Here is a 15,800-nt window from a genome sequence, read left to right on the forward strand (position 1 = left end):
CTCTTTGTTAACTAACACATAGGGAGAATGGCAGCAGTGTGACATGAACCCTGAGCCACTGAGCTCTTAACAGAGTGCATTCCTGTTATTTGCATACTTTGGTGAGGAAATGGTACAGGATGTTGCAAAGGAAAAGCTGTGATGACTAAGAGATGTCCTCAATTTGATAGAAGTTGCAAAATATAAACGTATATATTGTGTAAGGTAAACAACAGCCTAGAACACTTACATGTGCTACATGACAGAATTTGTCGGAAAACTGGTCACTTAAGTGAGAAAATTGGTCACTAACTGCATTTTTTCTGAAGTTTGTAATTTTTCTTTTGACTCCTCTGTGCTTTAGATCACTAATGCACTGACGTGCCAGGGTATATGTGTAGCATTGTCCAATGATGTCCAATGCACATCTAGGTGCTGCTCCCACAAATTTCATTTGTGGACGACTGGCTCAAGAAAGGCATCGGCATGCAGAAGCCTCATTTACTGTGAGTGTGAGGCCAATTTCAGCAATTCTTCTTGGCAATCAGTCTGAGCAAGTTCCTGCTTCAGGAGTTTAGTATTGGGATTAGCCTGCAGGTAAGCGCCTTTGAGTAAAAAATTTATCAATTGTTGCATCTTCTCTCGGATCCCCAGATTGAGACCCCGTGCTCCCTTCCCATGTCCTGTACCAACCATTGGGCTTCTTTCCCCGACTCTGATTGATGCACTGGTACCCCTCTCAGCCCTCTCATCACCACAAACTGGGTGACCATTTCGCAGAACACCTGCACTCCATCCGTAACCATGATCTGCATCTCCCTGTTGCCAGTCACTTCAACTCCCCCTCCCACTCCATCACTGATATGTCAGTCCTCGGCCTCCTCCATTGCCAGAAGTCCAAATGCAAACTGGAGGAACAGCACCTCATTTTCTGTCTTGGGATCTTATAGCCTAACGGCATGAACATTGAATTCTCCCACTTTAAGTAACCCAACCTCCCCCCCACCCCACCATGCCTTTGCTTTTCTTCCCTTTCCTAGCCTCTCTCTCTTTTTTCTCCTTGTCCAATTTTTTTTCCTCTCCTCCCCTTCCCCCATGGGTCACCTGCCTCTGTACCCTTGACCCATCCCGCGGTGGATCTGCTCTCCCCTCCTTCCCCGCATCTGCCTATCACCATCTCTTACCTGCATCTACCTATCACCACCTTGTGCCCACCCCGCCTCCCCTCTTTTCCCCACCTAACACTGTTCTGTTTCCCCCGCCCCCCATATATTGGGCTTCCCCTTTTCCTATCTTCAGTCCTGAAGAAGGGTCCTGACCCAAAACGTTGACCGTTTGTTTTTCTCCATGGATGCTGCCTGACCTGCTGAGTTCCTCCAGCATCTTGTTTTTTTTCCCCGTTCATGACCTTTGGCCTGCAATCCACAACCTACTTGTGAGAGGCAAAAGGCCTGTGTGTGCATTGCCTGTGTAAGGACTGTTCTATTGTACATGACACCTTGGGCTTTGTGTGCAATATGATTTTGTCTGCCACACGTTGCACATTTAACACACACCTCACAATGAGGGCAAATTTATAAGCCAACACATTTACAGTTTCACTGTCAATGGCGAAAGGAGTCATTTTCCCACATAGATCAGGATTTGAATTAAGTTTGAGACACAAGAGACTATAGATGATGTAAACTGGAGCAAAATATAAAGTGCAGTTTGTTTTTTGCTTTGAATTAATTTAACTGTGTTGTGCTTTTAGACTGGAAGGAAATGAGCAGTTACCTGTCTTTCCGGGGTCTTCTCTTCCCATCCTGCACTGACCTCTGTTAAAAAAGAAACATTAAAAGTCATTTGTAACAGCTTTTTACCTGCTTGTTATGCATTGCCTCAGTTAAGTGGATTGAGAAATATGCTTCAGGGGGGCTCACGTGCCTATACAGAACTTCTCCAGTTCTGATGAGAGGTATTGTTGAGTACCTGTGGTGTTTTCTATTTTTGTTTCACACTTCCAGCATTTGCAATAGCTGCTTCAGCTTAAGAACCCTTCTACCTTTCCTGCCAAGGGTTATCAGATAGTTATGAGGTTGGGGCACTGAGAGAACGTGGCAGTGGGTTGGTTCCAGTACATTCATGCAATCCTCCTTGACAGATTTTCTTCTCTGACTTCCACATGGTGATCCATTCTTCATAATGCTTAAGTGGCAGAGATCAAAAATCTGTCTTCCACAATTTAATTATGCAATCTAATATATGACAGCAGTGCTAATCAGACTCAAATAAAGCAAATCTTTACACATTTCAAATTCCCATAATATAGGTGCTGCCATCTCGAGTCTGTGTAATTTCTAGTAAGTTATTAAAGAAAAGGTCAAAGCTATTTTTAAGTGCTGGCTTGTTTCTACCTTGGTTTGCATCTGAGTTAGAGGAAAGATATGTGTTACTTTTACAGTTAGTTGTGGAACTGTAGCCAACAGTTTTACAATTTTACTTAAAAATGAAACACTAGACCTCTCCGAGTCTGTATGCTGGTCTGTCAGAATCTGTGCAGTCTAATGAATTTCCCCGTGCAATAAGGGGAAGTATTCTTGATCCTACCAGCAGGTGTCTGAGAGCAGCTAATATCAACAGATCTAGTGAGTCAAAAAAGCATGTTTGATAGGGAACTGCATAACTTTCCCCTTTTTGTTTAAAATGAAGGAAACTTGCGTGGGGTCTTTCCTTGCTGTGCTCTAAAACCCCACTTTCACACCAGCTCAGGAGGTACCATAGAACCATACAGCACAAAACAGGCCCTTCGGCCCACCATGTTGTGCCGTCCATCAAACCACCTTCACACTATCTAACCCTTTCCTCCTGCATATCCCTCTATCTCACATTCCTCCATATGCCTATCCAACAAACTCTTGAACCTGCCCAATGTATCTGCCTCCACCACCACCCCAGGCAGTGCATTCCATGCACCAACCACTCTCTGGGTGAAAAACCACTCCCTGACATCTCCCCTGAACCTCCCACCCATAACCTTAAAGCCATGCCCTCTCATCTTGAGCATTGGTGCCCTAGGAAGGAGGCGCTGACTGTCTACTCTATCTATTCCTCTCAATATTTTATATACCTCTATCATGTCTCCTCTCATCCTCCTCCTTTCCAGTGAATAAAGCCCTAGCACCTTAAGCCTTTCCTCATATTCCATACACTCTAATCCAGGCAGCATCCTGGTAAATCTCTTCTGCACCCTTTCCAACGCCTCCACATCCTTCCTATAATGCGGCGACCAGAACTGAACACAGTACTCTAAGTGTGGTCTAACTAGAGTTTTGTAAAGCTGCATCATCACTTCGTGGCTCTTAAACTCAATCCCATGACTTATGAAAGCTAACATCCCATAGGCCTTCTTAACTGCTCTATCCACCTGTGAGGTAACTTTCAGTGAACTGTGAATATGAACCTCCAGATCTCTCTGCTCCTCCACACTACCCAGAATCCTGCCATTAACCTTGTACTCCGCCTTGGAGTTTGTCCTTCCAAAGTGTACCACCTCACACTTCTCTAGATTGAACTCCATCTGCCACTTCTCAGCCCAGGTCTGTATCCTATCAATATCCCTCTGTAAGCTCTGACAGCCCTCCACACTAACCACAACACTGCCAATCTTAGTGTCGTCCGCAAACTTACTAACCCAGCCTTCCACCCCCTCATCTAAGTCATCTATAAATATCACAAAAAGTAGAAGTCCAAGAACCGATCCCTGCGGGACACCGCCAGTCACTGCCCTCCAATCCGAGATTAAAAGTTATCCATTTCTTTGGAGTTTTGGACTAAGTGAATGTACAACAGAAATCTGTTGATGGGCTGTTGATTATAGACTGAAGTTGTAAAGTAGACTGGTCCTTGGCAGCATACCTACAAAAATGTTAAAGATTAATTGGGCAGTACAGATAGATCAATTTACTCCAGTAATGGCAAGAAGTGAGAAAAACCTGAAATAGGAACGTAACTGTACTGAGTGGCCTTTCATTTCACAGGGTTCATCCTGAGGTTTTCTGTTAATATTCTTATTATTTATGGGAGAAATGTTCTGATTGGCAAATCTGATTTGGAGTGCTTACTCATTAAAAAATTCCATCTAGCATCTTAAGTATCCCTGTCAGTAACAGAGTGCAATACAACTGTTAGTATTGACCTCAATGTTCATATTGTTGGGGATATTTTTCAATAGGCAAATGCTTGCACCCACTGTTACCAATTCAGAAAACTAGTGTTTAAGTTCTGATTAAGTTCTGCGTTTGAAAGTCTGCAAATTGGAGAAAAGTTGCTTAAGTCTCTAAATAATGTATGTAAAGTCATGAGCATTTTAAAAGTATTTCACGTTATATCATCACTATTTCTATCATCCTAGCATCACCATTTCTAGCCTTTACTTGTGTTATACAATATCACAAGTCAAGCCTAGAAAGGGTGATGCTAGGATATCAATTTCAATGCATGAGGAGATTAAAAAAACACTTGGCTTTAACCATGCTGACCAGGCCAGATGGGTGGGAAGAAGCTGACAACTCAAAGATTCCTTGCTGTGTCCATACTCATGTTGCTCCTTATCTGATGTTGCATTTTGTATTGTCATGACAGGCATGAGTTCACACAAGACAAGGATTTGGGTATTGCGAGATAATAAATGTCATTATAAAGATTACAGAACAAGATTTCAGCTGTCTAAAAATGTTACAGCTCTATTGTTAAACAAAAGACAGTTAACACTGCAATTCTTTAAGCTCATGAATGTGTATCCATATAAAAGATTTTGTTCCCCTTAGCCCATGGCTGCTTTGGTTAAGCTTTCTTGCAATCACTTTAATTAAAAATATCTAAATCTACACTTTGCTTAAGTTATTTTTGGTATTGTTATTGGTTTATTATTGTCACTTGTACCGAGGTACAGTGAAAAACTTGTCTTACAAACCGATCATACAGGTCAATTCATTACACAGTGCAGTTACATTGAGTCAGTACAAAGTGCGTCTATGTAGTACAGGTAAAAACAGTAACAATACAAAGTGTCACAGCTACAGAGAAAGTGCAGTGCAATAAGGTGCAAGGTCACAGTCGTGACTTCAGAGTCCATCTCATTGTATAAGGGAACCGTTCAATAGTCTTATCACAGTGGGGTAGAAGCTGTCCTTAAGTCTGGTGGTACGTGCCCTCAGGCACCTGTATCTTCTTCCCAATGGAAGAGGAGAGAAGAGAAAATGTCCCGGGTGGGTGGGGTCTTTGATTATGCTGGCTGCTACACCGAGACAACAAGAGGTAAAGACAGAGTCCAAAGAGGGGAGGCTGGTGTCCATGATGCGCTGGGCTGCATCCACAACTCTCTGCAGCTTCTTGCGATCCTGGGCAGAGCAGTTGCCGTACCAAACCGTAATACATCCAGATAGGATGCCTTCTATGGTGCATTGGTAAAAGTTGGTGAGAGTCAAAGGGGACAAACCAAATTTCTTTAGCCTCCTGAGGAAGTAGAGGCGTTGGTGAGTTTTCTTGGCTGTGGCATCTATGTGATTTGACTGTTGGTGATGTTCACTCCCAGGAACTTGAAGCTCTCAACCCTCTTGACCTCAGCACCATTGATGTAGATGGGTACATGTACACCGCCCCCCTTCCTGAAGTCGATGACCAGCTCTTTTGTTTTGTTGACATTGAGGGAAAGGTTGTTGTCATGACACCATTCCACTAAGCTCTCTATCTCCTTCCTGTACTCCAACTCATCGCTGTTTAAGATACGGCCTACAACGGTGGTATCATCTGCAAACTTGTAGATGGAGTCAGAGCAGAATCTGGCCACACAGTCGTGAGTGTATAGGGAGTAGAGTAGAGGGCTGAGGATGCAGCCTTGTGGGGCACCAGTGTTGAGAATAATCGTGCCGGAGGTATTGCTGCCTATCCTCACTGATTGCGGTCTGTTTGTTAGAAAGTCAAGGATCCAGTTACAGAGGGAGGTGTTGAGTCCTAGGTCTCGGAGTTTGGTGACAAGCTTGCTTGGAATAATTGCATTGAAGGCAGAGCTGTAGTCAATAAACAATAGTCTAACATATGTGCCTTTACTGTCCAGTTGCTCCAGAGCTGAGTGTAAGGCCAGGGAGATGGCATCCGCTGTAGACCTGTTTCGCTGATAGGCGAATTGCAATGAGTCCAGGTTGTCTGGTAGGCTGGAGTTGATGCGTGCCATGACCAACCTCTCAAAGCACTTCATGTTGGTGGATGTCAGAGCCACTGGTCGGTAGTTATTGACGCATGTTACCTTGCTTTTCTTTGGTACCGGGATGATAGTGGTCTTCTTAAAACGGGAGGGAACCTGAGATTGAAGCAGGGAGAGGTTGAATATGTCCTCAAATACTTCTGCCAGCTGATCAGCACAAGATCTGAGCACGCGGCCCGGGACACCATCTGGGCCAGGTGCTTTCCTCGTGTTCACTCTCCGGAAGACTGATCTTACGTCCTCCACTGTGATCACAGGTTCAGCTGCATTGGTGGCTGTCAGGGTGGATGGTGACAATCCACTTCCCTTTTGTTCAAAACGTGCATAGAATGCGTTAAGTTCATCCGGAAGGGATGCGCTGAAGTTAGCTATGCAGCCCGACTTTGTCTTGTAGCCTGTTATAGCATGTAAGCCCTGCCAAAACTGGCGGCTGGTCAGGGACTCTATTTTGAGTTGGTATTGCCTCTTGGCATCCCTGATAGCTTTCCAAAGGTCATACCTCGATTTCTTGTACAGAGCAGGATCACCAGATTTGTGTGCAGCAGTCCTTGCCTTCAGTAGGGAGTGGATCTCCCGGTTCATCCATGGTTTCCTGTTTGGGAACACCTGTCTTCTTTGGTACACAGTCCGCCACACACTTGCTGATAAAGTCTGTGATGGTGGTGACGTACTCATCAAGGCTGGCAGCTGAGTCTTTGAACATGGACCAGTCCACTGTCTCAAAGCAGTCACGTAGGAGTTCATCTGCTTCCTCAGACCAGCACTGCACGACTCTCCATACCGGATCCTCCCATTTCAGTTTCTGTTTATATGCAGGGAGAAGGAGCACAGCCCGGTGGTCTGATTTCCCAAAGTGAGGACAAGGGGTGGCTCGGAAGGCACCTTTGATGGTTGTATAGCAGTGGTCAAGGGTGTTGGGGCCCCTGGTGGAGCAGGAGATGTGCTGATAGTATTTCGGTAACACACTCTTGAGGTTGGCCTGATTGAAGTCCCCTGCCATGATGAAGAAGGTCTCAGGGCATCCTGTCTCAAGGTTGTTGACCACAGAGTATAGCTCATTGAGTGCAGGCTTCATGTCCTTCTGTGGTGGAATGTAGACTGTCATCAGGATAGCTGAAGCAAACTCTCTTGGCAGATAGAATGGTCAACACTTCACCATTAGATATTCCAGGCTGGGTGAGCAGAAGCTCGCCAGGACCGTCACGTCTGAGAACCACAAGTTGACCACAAGTGGACGGCATGGTAGCATAGTGGTTAGCACAATGCTTTACAGCGCCAGCGACCCGGGTTCAAATCCGGCCACTGTCTGTAAGGAGTTTGTATGTTCTCCCCGTGTCTGTGTGGGTTTCCTCCGGGTGCTCCGGTTTCCTTCCACATTCCAAAGACGTACAGGTTAGGAAGTTATGGGCATGCTATGTTGGTGCTGGAAGCGAGGCGACACTTGCGGGCTGCCCCCAAAATCACTACGCAAAAGATGTATTTCACTGTGTGTTTCGATGTACATGTGACTAATAAAGATCTTATCTTATTGATTAAGAAGCAGACCCCTCTGCCTTTAACTTTGCCTGAGGAGTCTGTACGGTCCATTCGATGAATTGAGAAGCCGTCAGGTTGAAGAGCAGAGTTAAAGTGACTTTACATGCTTTGAGCACATATTTTGTATTCAATGAAATTAAACCTTGGTTCTTGCCAATAGCTTAGATAGTCAGTATGGGGTTTGTAGATACATTTAGATGGTAAATACATCTTTGACACAGCGGAAATTTATAATTTTGTTGCATATTCTCGAGGCACCGTATTGGCTGCACAGCTGACAATGATAAACAGCGCAGTAAAGGACATGGGCATTTAAATCTTAACTTCTTTCAATTTGAGTCATGTTGAACTTGAGGCCAAATTCAGAATCATGCCCTGGATTTTATCTGGGAGGCAACTTCTGTGCATAAGATTGTGGCTGTGCAAGGCTAGGACATGCAGACAAATGGGTTTTTCAAATATCCTGCAAACTTAACTCCAGGACTCCATAAATGGATTTCCCACCCACTGTCAGTCTAATTGACAGGTTGAAGGCCTTTTAAGTAAGCAACCTACTTCGTAAAGCCGAAGCCTAAAAGAAAATATAAGCAAATTGGTAGTGAAAGAGCAAGTAGTGGCATAATTGGGTCATAGGATTTCAGGATCAGGTGGGATATGGTCATCATAAAGGGGAGGTCTGGTTTGCATGGGGTTGTGCATATAGTAGGAATGGATGGTTGATGGCATCATACAGAAAGTCATTCTTGCCACTACATCCACGCCAGGCAAAAAGGAGCTCTCTAACTTCTACCTTAGAGCACCTGATTTGTTACTCTGTAGGTCAAATGCACATCCAGATACTATGTTTTTGCAGTTCAGGCAGTGAGTTCCAAGACCTCTTACACACTCCGCATAGAAAAAAATCTCAATCTTCCTTCTAACCCTCTCCAAATAATTTACATCTATACCCAAATCCATGGTTTGGTTCCAGCTGAGGGGAAAAGTTTCCAGGGCCAGTGGTTTCAACATCGGCTGGGATACTGATAGTGCTTGCAGAGTCAACAGTGGGATGAGGGGTGGGGACAGGTGTTCAAAGGGCAAGGAGATTCTGCTGGATGGAGTTCGTCTCCTGGGTGGCTTGTTGGCCTGGAGGAAATGCTGCTTCTCCTTACGGCCCACAGGCAGTCTTGTAAAAACAGATTTCTTTTCACCAAGAATATAGTTTAATTAAAAACATTGCAAATATATAATACAGTATATTCATATGTCACCTTTCACAGTAGAAAACTCAGCATTCCATTTACCTGTAAGATCAATCTTATGTCAGCATGGCATCAGTTTCTTTTCATATAATTTCCATGTCCAAACCTGCTTTATATGGTTTCCATGTCCAAAATGGTTATCGACCCCTCAATGTACCTTACAGAGTGGCCTTGGCTCACAGAGCCTTGCGGCAGTTGCACCAAGCTACAGTGTGGCCCTCAGTGTGTAGACCTGGACCCTACAGCGTGCCAGTCAGAAACTTTATGTCACAGACAGATCAATAAGTGTCTGGCAGACCACAGTTTCATCAAGTTGATTACTTCCAGGACCCGTTGCTGTTTGCCCCAGTGTTTTCCCCTGTGCCAGTCGAGCACAGAATCCTGTTCGGGATGCATCTGACAAAAACCACGTTATGCATCATTTTTTGGACCTTCTTGGCAATGGCACATTCCACAATTAGGTGAAGGGTGCCTCCAGCCCTACCACAGCTGTCTCAGAAGTAGTGTATGGTGGTCCTGAGACATCAGCTGTGCACGAAGGATCTTGGCCCTCCTCAGCCAAGGAAGTTCCTGGTGCTTGTTTGAAAGATTTCACAGTTTGCTTGAGACCATCTGACAGGATTCACCATCCCCTTTACCTGCAGGGCTCTGAAGGTGGTCTGTGTAGACCACTGCCTGATTGACTTACTGTCAAAGATGCCCTTCCGCATAAATTTTTCTGTGAGTGACAGGGGAAATGGTGCAGTCCTTCTGAAAGGAAAGTTGCATAGGAACGTTGCTAGGCCCATCCTTTGCAACAGTGGGTGCAGATAAAACCTTAGCACAGAGAGACACTAGGAGCTTGTGTACTCTGGGTTTTTGCACAGGTTGATGCGACCACACACTAAGGTAGCCACCTTAACAAGGATGCTGCTTTCTTTCTTCCTCTGGCAACTTGTTCGTCGTCTCTATGGAGACCATCCACTTTTGACCTCCACACAAAGTGAAAGGCAGCCTGAGTGACTGCTGCAGTTCAAGAACAGGACATAGACCATACTCGCACCACATACAAAAACACCGCTAGCACCTCGGACTTTGCATCTTGCATCAGATGACCAGGGTCTTTCGCACAATCGAGGGAGATTGCCACTTCAACAGTTTTACTTTTTGCGTCACCCAATTCTTGTTGTATGCCCTGCCTCCTCCAAATTATATTCCCAGCATCTATGGGGGAATCAAGACTTAACGTGATGGAGACTAAGGATAAGGAGAGATGTCTTTTCTCAGAGGATTATGGATCATTGGAATTCTCTGCCCCAGAGGGCTGTAGATGCTTAGTCATTGTGTATATTCAAATTTGAAGTAAGCAACTTTTAGAACATGATGGGAGCTTTTGTTAAATCATTTTTCAGATCTAGGCATCACTGGCTGGGCCAGCATTTATTGCCCATCCCTAAATGCCCTTGAGAAGGTGGTGTCCCGGAAGCATAGAGTCATATAGCACAGAAATGGGCCCTTTGGCCCAACATGTCCATGCCCACCATCAGGTAGCCATCCATACTAATTTAGCAGCACTTAGGTTGTCGCCTTCTCCACTTTGCGATTCAAATGCTTGTTTAAATATTTCTTAAATGTTGTGAGTACTTGCTCAGGCAGTGTGTTCCATATTCCAACCACAATCTGGGTGAAAATGAATTCCTCCTCAGATCCCCACTAACCCTCACGTCCCTTGCTCTAAACACACACCCTTTAGTTTCAGACAACTCTGTTATAAGGAAAAATTTCCTACTATCTATTGTAGCCCCTCAGAAATTTTGTGTACTTCAATCAGGTGTCCCCTCAGCCTCTGCTCCAGGGAAAACAGACCCAGCCCATGCAGTCCTTTCTCATACCTGAAGCCCTCCATCCCAGGCAACATTCTGGTGAATCTCCTCTGCGCTTTCTCCAGTGCATTCTTATAGTGTGGTGACCAGAACTGTGCTCAGTGCTCCAGCTGTGACTTATTCAATGTTTTGTAAAGTTGTACTGTAAACTCCCTGCTCTTATATTCTATGCCCCATCTAATGATGGTAAGTATTCTGTATGTCTTCTTCAACACTTTATCTACCAGTGCTACCACCTTCAGGGGTCCTTGGAGTCATAGAGTCATACAGCGTGGAAACAGGCCCTTCGGCCCAACTCGTCCATGCCAACTGTGTTGCCCAGCGATCTAGTCCCATCTGCCTGCATTTGGCCCATTATTCCCTAAACCTCTTCTATCCAGGTACTTATCTAGATGGCTTTTAAACGTTGCTAATGTGCCCACCTCAACCACTATTTCTGGCAGCTCATTCCAAAAATGCGTGAGGAAGCTGCCCCTGTCTCCCTTTTAAATCTCCTGCCTCTGATCTTTTTAGCCCTCTTCTTTTTAGCACCCCCTCCCTGGAAAGAAGACTATGTGCTTTCACCCTGTCTATGCCCCTCATGATCTTATATACCTATATCAGGTCACCCTCCAATCTCCGATGTTCCAGGGAATGAAGTCCAAGTCTATGCAACCTCTCCTTGTAACTTAGGCCCTAAAGTCCAGGCAACATCCTGGTAAATCTTTTCTGCACTCTTTCTAGTTTAATAACAACTTTCTTGTAACAGGGCCACCAAATCTGTGCACAATTCTTCAAGTGCAGCCTTACAGATGTCTTATATAACTGCAGTATAACTTCCCAACTCCTATACTCAGTACTCTGAGTAATGAAAGCCAGCATGCCAAACGTCTTCTCCAACACTCTATCTACCTGTGACTCCGCTTTCAGTGAACTATACACTTCCACTCTCAGGTCTCTCTGTTCCATAATACTCCCCAGTGCCCTACCATTCACTGTATCTGTCCTACCCTGGTTTGATCCCCCAAAATGTAATACCTCACATTTTTCTGGATTGAAAGCCATTTGCCAATCCTCAGCCCACGCACCTAGCTGATCAAGATCTCCCTGTAATTTTTCATAATCTTCTACACTATCTACAACATCACCTATTTTAGTATCATCCGCACATTTACTAACCATGCCTTGTACATTCACATCCAAGTTGTTTATATACATTACAAACAACGAAGATCCCAGCACCGACCCCTGTGGCACACTATTAGACACCGGCCTCCAGTCCGACAAACAACCCTTGACCACCACATTCTGCTTCCTACCATTGAGACAATTATGAATCTAATTTGCTATCTCCCCCAGATCCCATGTGAATCAACCTTCCAGTCCAGCCTGCCGTGAGGGACTTTGTCAAAGGTCTTGCTAAAGTCCATATAGACAACATCTACTACCCTACCCTCATCTACCCTCTTTGTTACCTCCTTGAAGAACTCCAAGAGATTTGTCAGACATGACTTCCCATGCACAAAGCCGTGCTGATTGTCCTGAATCATACCCTGTCTCTCTAAATGGTAATATATTCTGTCCCTCAGAATCCCCTCCAGCAATTTACCCACCACCAATGTCAGACTCATCGGCCTGTAGTTTCCTGGCTTGTTTTTGCCATCCTCTTAAACAATGGTACCACATTAGCCACTTTCCAGTCCTCTCCCATGGCCAGAGGTGAAGCAAGAATCTCTGCAAGGGCCTCCACAATTTCTTCTCTAGCTTCCCACAAGGTCTGTGAATGCACAGGTCATGCCCTTGGGATTTATTCACCTTAATGCACTTCAAGGCCTCAAATACCTCCTCCCTGCTAACTTGTATGTGGTCCAAGACAACACCACTCATTTCTCCCATTTCCTAGGCTTTCATCATTTTCTCCACAGTAAAAACTGGGGACCAGATCATTGATCCTATGATTCTGTGGTGGTACTAAGCCACCTAATTGGGCATATCACTGAACACTATAACACATTTCTACAGATGTACTGTTGAACGTTTGCTGATTGGTTGCATCATGGTCTGGTGCGGCAATTCGAATGCGCTGGAATGTAAGAAACTGCAGAGAGTAGCGGACTCAGCCCAATACATCTCGGGCACATCCCTCCTCACCATCGGTAGTATCTACATGAGGCGCTGCCTCAAGAAGGCAACGCCATCAAATGTCCCAACCATCCGTGCCATGTCATCTCCTCGTAGCTACCATCAGGTAGGTGCAGAAGCCTGAAGTCCCACACCACCAGGTTCAAGAACAGCTACTTCCCTTCAACCATTTGGTTCTGGAACCAGCTGGCCAAACCCTAATCATTACAGTTTAGCAACACGATGAAAACTTTGATCACTTTGCACTAAAATGGACTGTTTTCGTTCTAACTGTGTTCTTTCATGTATTAAATTTATATTTATGTTTTTCTTGTGAATGCTGCTTATATGATGCTATGTTCCTGTGATGCTGCTGTGAGTAAGTTTTTCATTGCACTTGTGTATGCATGGACTTGTGCAAATGGCAATAAACTCAACTTTGGCTTTGAACTGTTGTTGTCCTTCTAGTGAAGGTCCTCTCCCACAGTGCTGTTACACAGTTAGTTCTAGGATTTAAACCTGGTAATGGTGATGGACTGGTGATATATTTCCGAAGATGGTGTGAATTGAAAGGGAGCCTACCAGTGGTAGTCTTCCCATGTGCCTGACATCTTTGTCCTTATCAGTGGTAGAGGTAGTGGGTTTGGGAGATGCTGTTGGAGTAACCTAGGCAAATAACTGCAGTGCAATTTGTAAATGGAACACACCACAGACACTGTGTGCTGGTGATGGCTGGAAATAATGTTGGGGAAGTTGATGGGATGTCAATCAAGCTGGCTGCTTGGTCTTAGACAGTGTCAAACTGCTTGAAGTTATCCTGCATATTTTAAAGGGGAGATACAATAATTTGCTGAAGGTGAGGAGATCCTTAGGAATCAACAACAGTTGGGTAGGAGTCTCCCAAACAGTCCTTACTCACCCTTATATTCTCTTATCTGCTTTTATATGAGAAGAGGTGGAATTAAGTTAAGTTGCTCTCTTTAAATAGAGAGCTGCACTGAGCTCCTTTAAGCAAAAGTGCACAAAAAGAAAACTGCAAAATGTTGCACATCTCCCTAGTACCAGCCTGGACAAACCCATAACATCTGACAGCTCTATTTACCTAAAAACTCACCAGCAACGTAAAGGATGCCCTTCCATGAGGTTGGAGTTGTGGGTGCAGCACTTGAGAGAATTCAGTCATAACCTTCTTAGCCAACCGCAAACATTTCAAAACACTGCTCATCGGTAAGGTTCAGGTAGCAGTTCTTTCTCTGAACAGACCACTTTGTTTTGGCCGCTAACAGAGTGGCCTTCTTGTTCCCATATTCCATCTTGTACTGCTTGTCCTGTTCTTAGAATTCTCTGCTTCATTTCCCAGTTGTGCTCAATTCCAGAGGAAGGCACTCATGTTTGGGAAAAACAAATCTGTGCTGCAGGCTTGAAATGAACAAAAACTACTTTAGCAGCAGCCATACTATTTTGAAACCTGGAACAACTGCATAAAGCATCAGAACAGCCTGAAGAATTCAAACCTGCCAATGATCTGGTTAAATTGCATTGGCAGGTGTCATTCCTGCTGCTTAATGAGTGTTCAGCCATTTGAGCTTGCGATTGAAGTGTGGAACTCCAAAAAGCTCCAGATGAACAAATTGCACCATGATCATGATGGCCCATAATTTCAATGGAAAACCTAACAATAACAAGATCTGAACACATAGCTGAGCTGGTCATTGACTTACATGAATGATATTGTAGTACGTGCTGCTTTCAGGTGTATTTACAGTCTTCGGTGGTTGGGTCCGTCTGGGGGTTCTTTGCTGTTTCTGGTCACGTACTTTATTGGGACCTAAAGAATTGGAAAAGAATTAACTTCCTAACACAATTTTCCTGAGCAAATCTATTTCAGACATGATGAAAACATTGTTTTCCTAATAAGTTTAAAGTTTGTTATCACTAAAGTTCCTCACAATGAAGCTGGAGTTGAGGACCAAATTTTGAATTGCTTACTACTCCAAATCAGTCAAGTACTTCGAGAGATGTACTGTTGAAAGTATCCTGACTGGTTGCATCATGATCTGGTACGGCACTTCTAATGCACAGGAACGTAAGAAGCTGGACAGACTAGTGGACTCAGCCCAGTACATCGCAGGCTCATCCCTCCCCACTATTGGTAGTATCTACAGGAGGCACTGCCTCAAGAAGACAACATTCATCATCAAAAACCCCAACATCCGGGCCATGCCATCTTCTCACATTGGGTAGGAGGTACAGAAGCCTGAAGTCCCACACTACCAGATTCAAGAACAGCTACTTCCTTTCAACTATTCAGTTCTTGAACCAACCGGCACAACCCTAATCACCAGAGTTGAGCAACACTATGACCACTTCAATCACTTTGCACTAAAATGGACATGTTTTTGTTCTAATTGTGTTCTTTCTTGTAAAAACTGTGTTTTATTTATGTTTCATTTTTGTTTTTTTTCTTATGAATGCTGCATATATGATGCTATGTGCCTGTGATGCTGCTAAATTTTTCATTGCACCTGTGCGCACACGTACTTGTGCATATGACAATAAACTCAACTTTGAACTTTGAACTACTCTTCTCCTTGTTAGAAACCGGTCCCATTCCTGACCTCTCTGGTCCCATTCCCCTTTGAGTTTCATCCTGCACCTTGCTCATTCAGACACTCTGTTCTGTATCTGAATCTCAGCTCTGGCCTGGCTTAGTGTTCCATTATTGATTGAGTCCAGTATAACAAAAGTGCTATAAATAGGGGAAAGGAAACCATTTTGTTGAGTGAGCTTGATAAACATGACTTGTTTGTGAACATGTTATTAATTTAAAATGACCTT

At 44.3% G+C, this 15,800-nt stretch overlaps 1 protein-coding gene across 1 annotated transcript in view; it reads right to left on the reverse strand.

The window, feature by feature from the left end:
* Nucleotides 1-15,800, reverse strand: part of myo3a (myosin IIIA) — a 180,065-nt gene that overhangs the window by 35,866 nt on the left and 128,399 nt on the right. The window contains exons 24-25 of the mRNA XM_052016177.1: nt 14,684-14,790; nt 1,756-1,796 (exon numbers count right to left, since the gene is read on the reverse strand). Of these exons, the coding sequence (XP_051872137.1) occupies nt 1,756-1,796; nt 14,684-14,790 (148 nt within the window). The remainder of the gene's footprint in view (nt 1-1,755; nt 1,797-14,683; nt 14,791-15,800) is intronic.

The sequence above is a fragment of the Pristis pectinata genome, chromosome 5, assembly GCF_009764475.1.
Source record: "Pristis pectinata isolate sPriPec2 chromosome 5, sPriPec2.1.pri, whole genome shotgun sequence".
Taxonomy (NCBI): Eukaryota; Metazoa; Chordata; class Chondrichthyes; order Rhinopristiformes; family Pristidae; genus Pristis; species Pristis pectinata.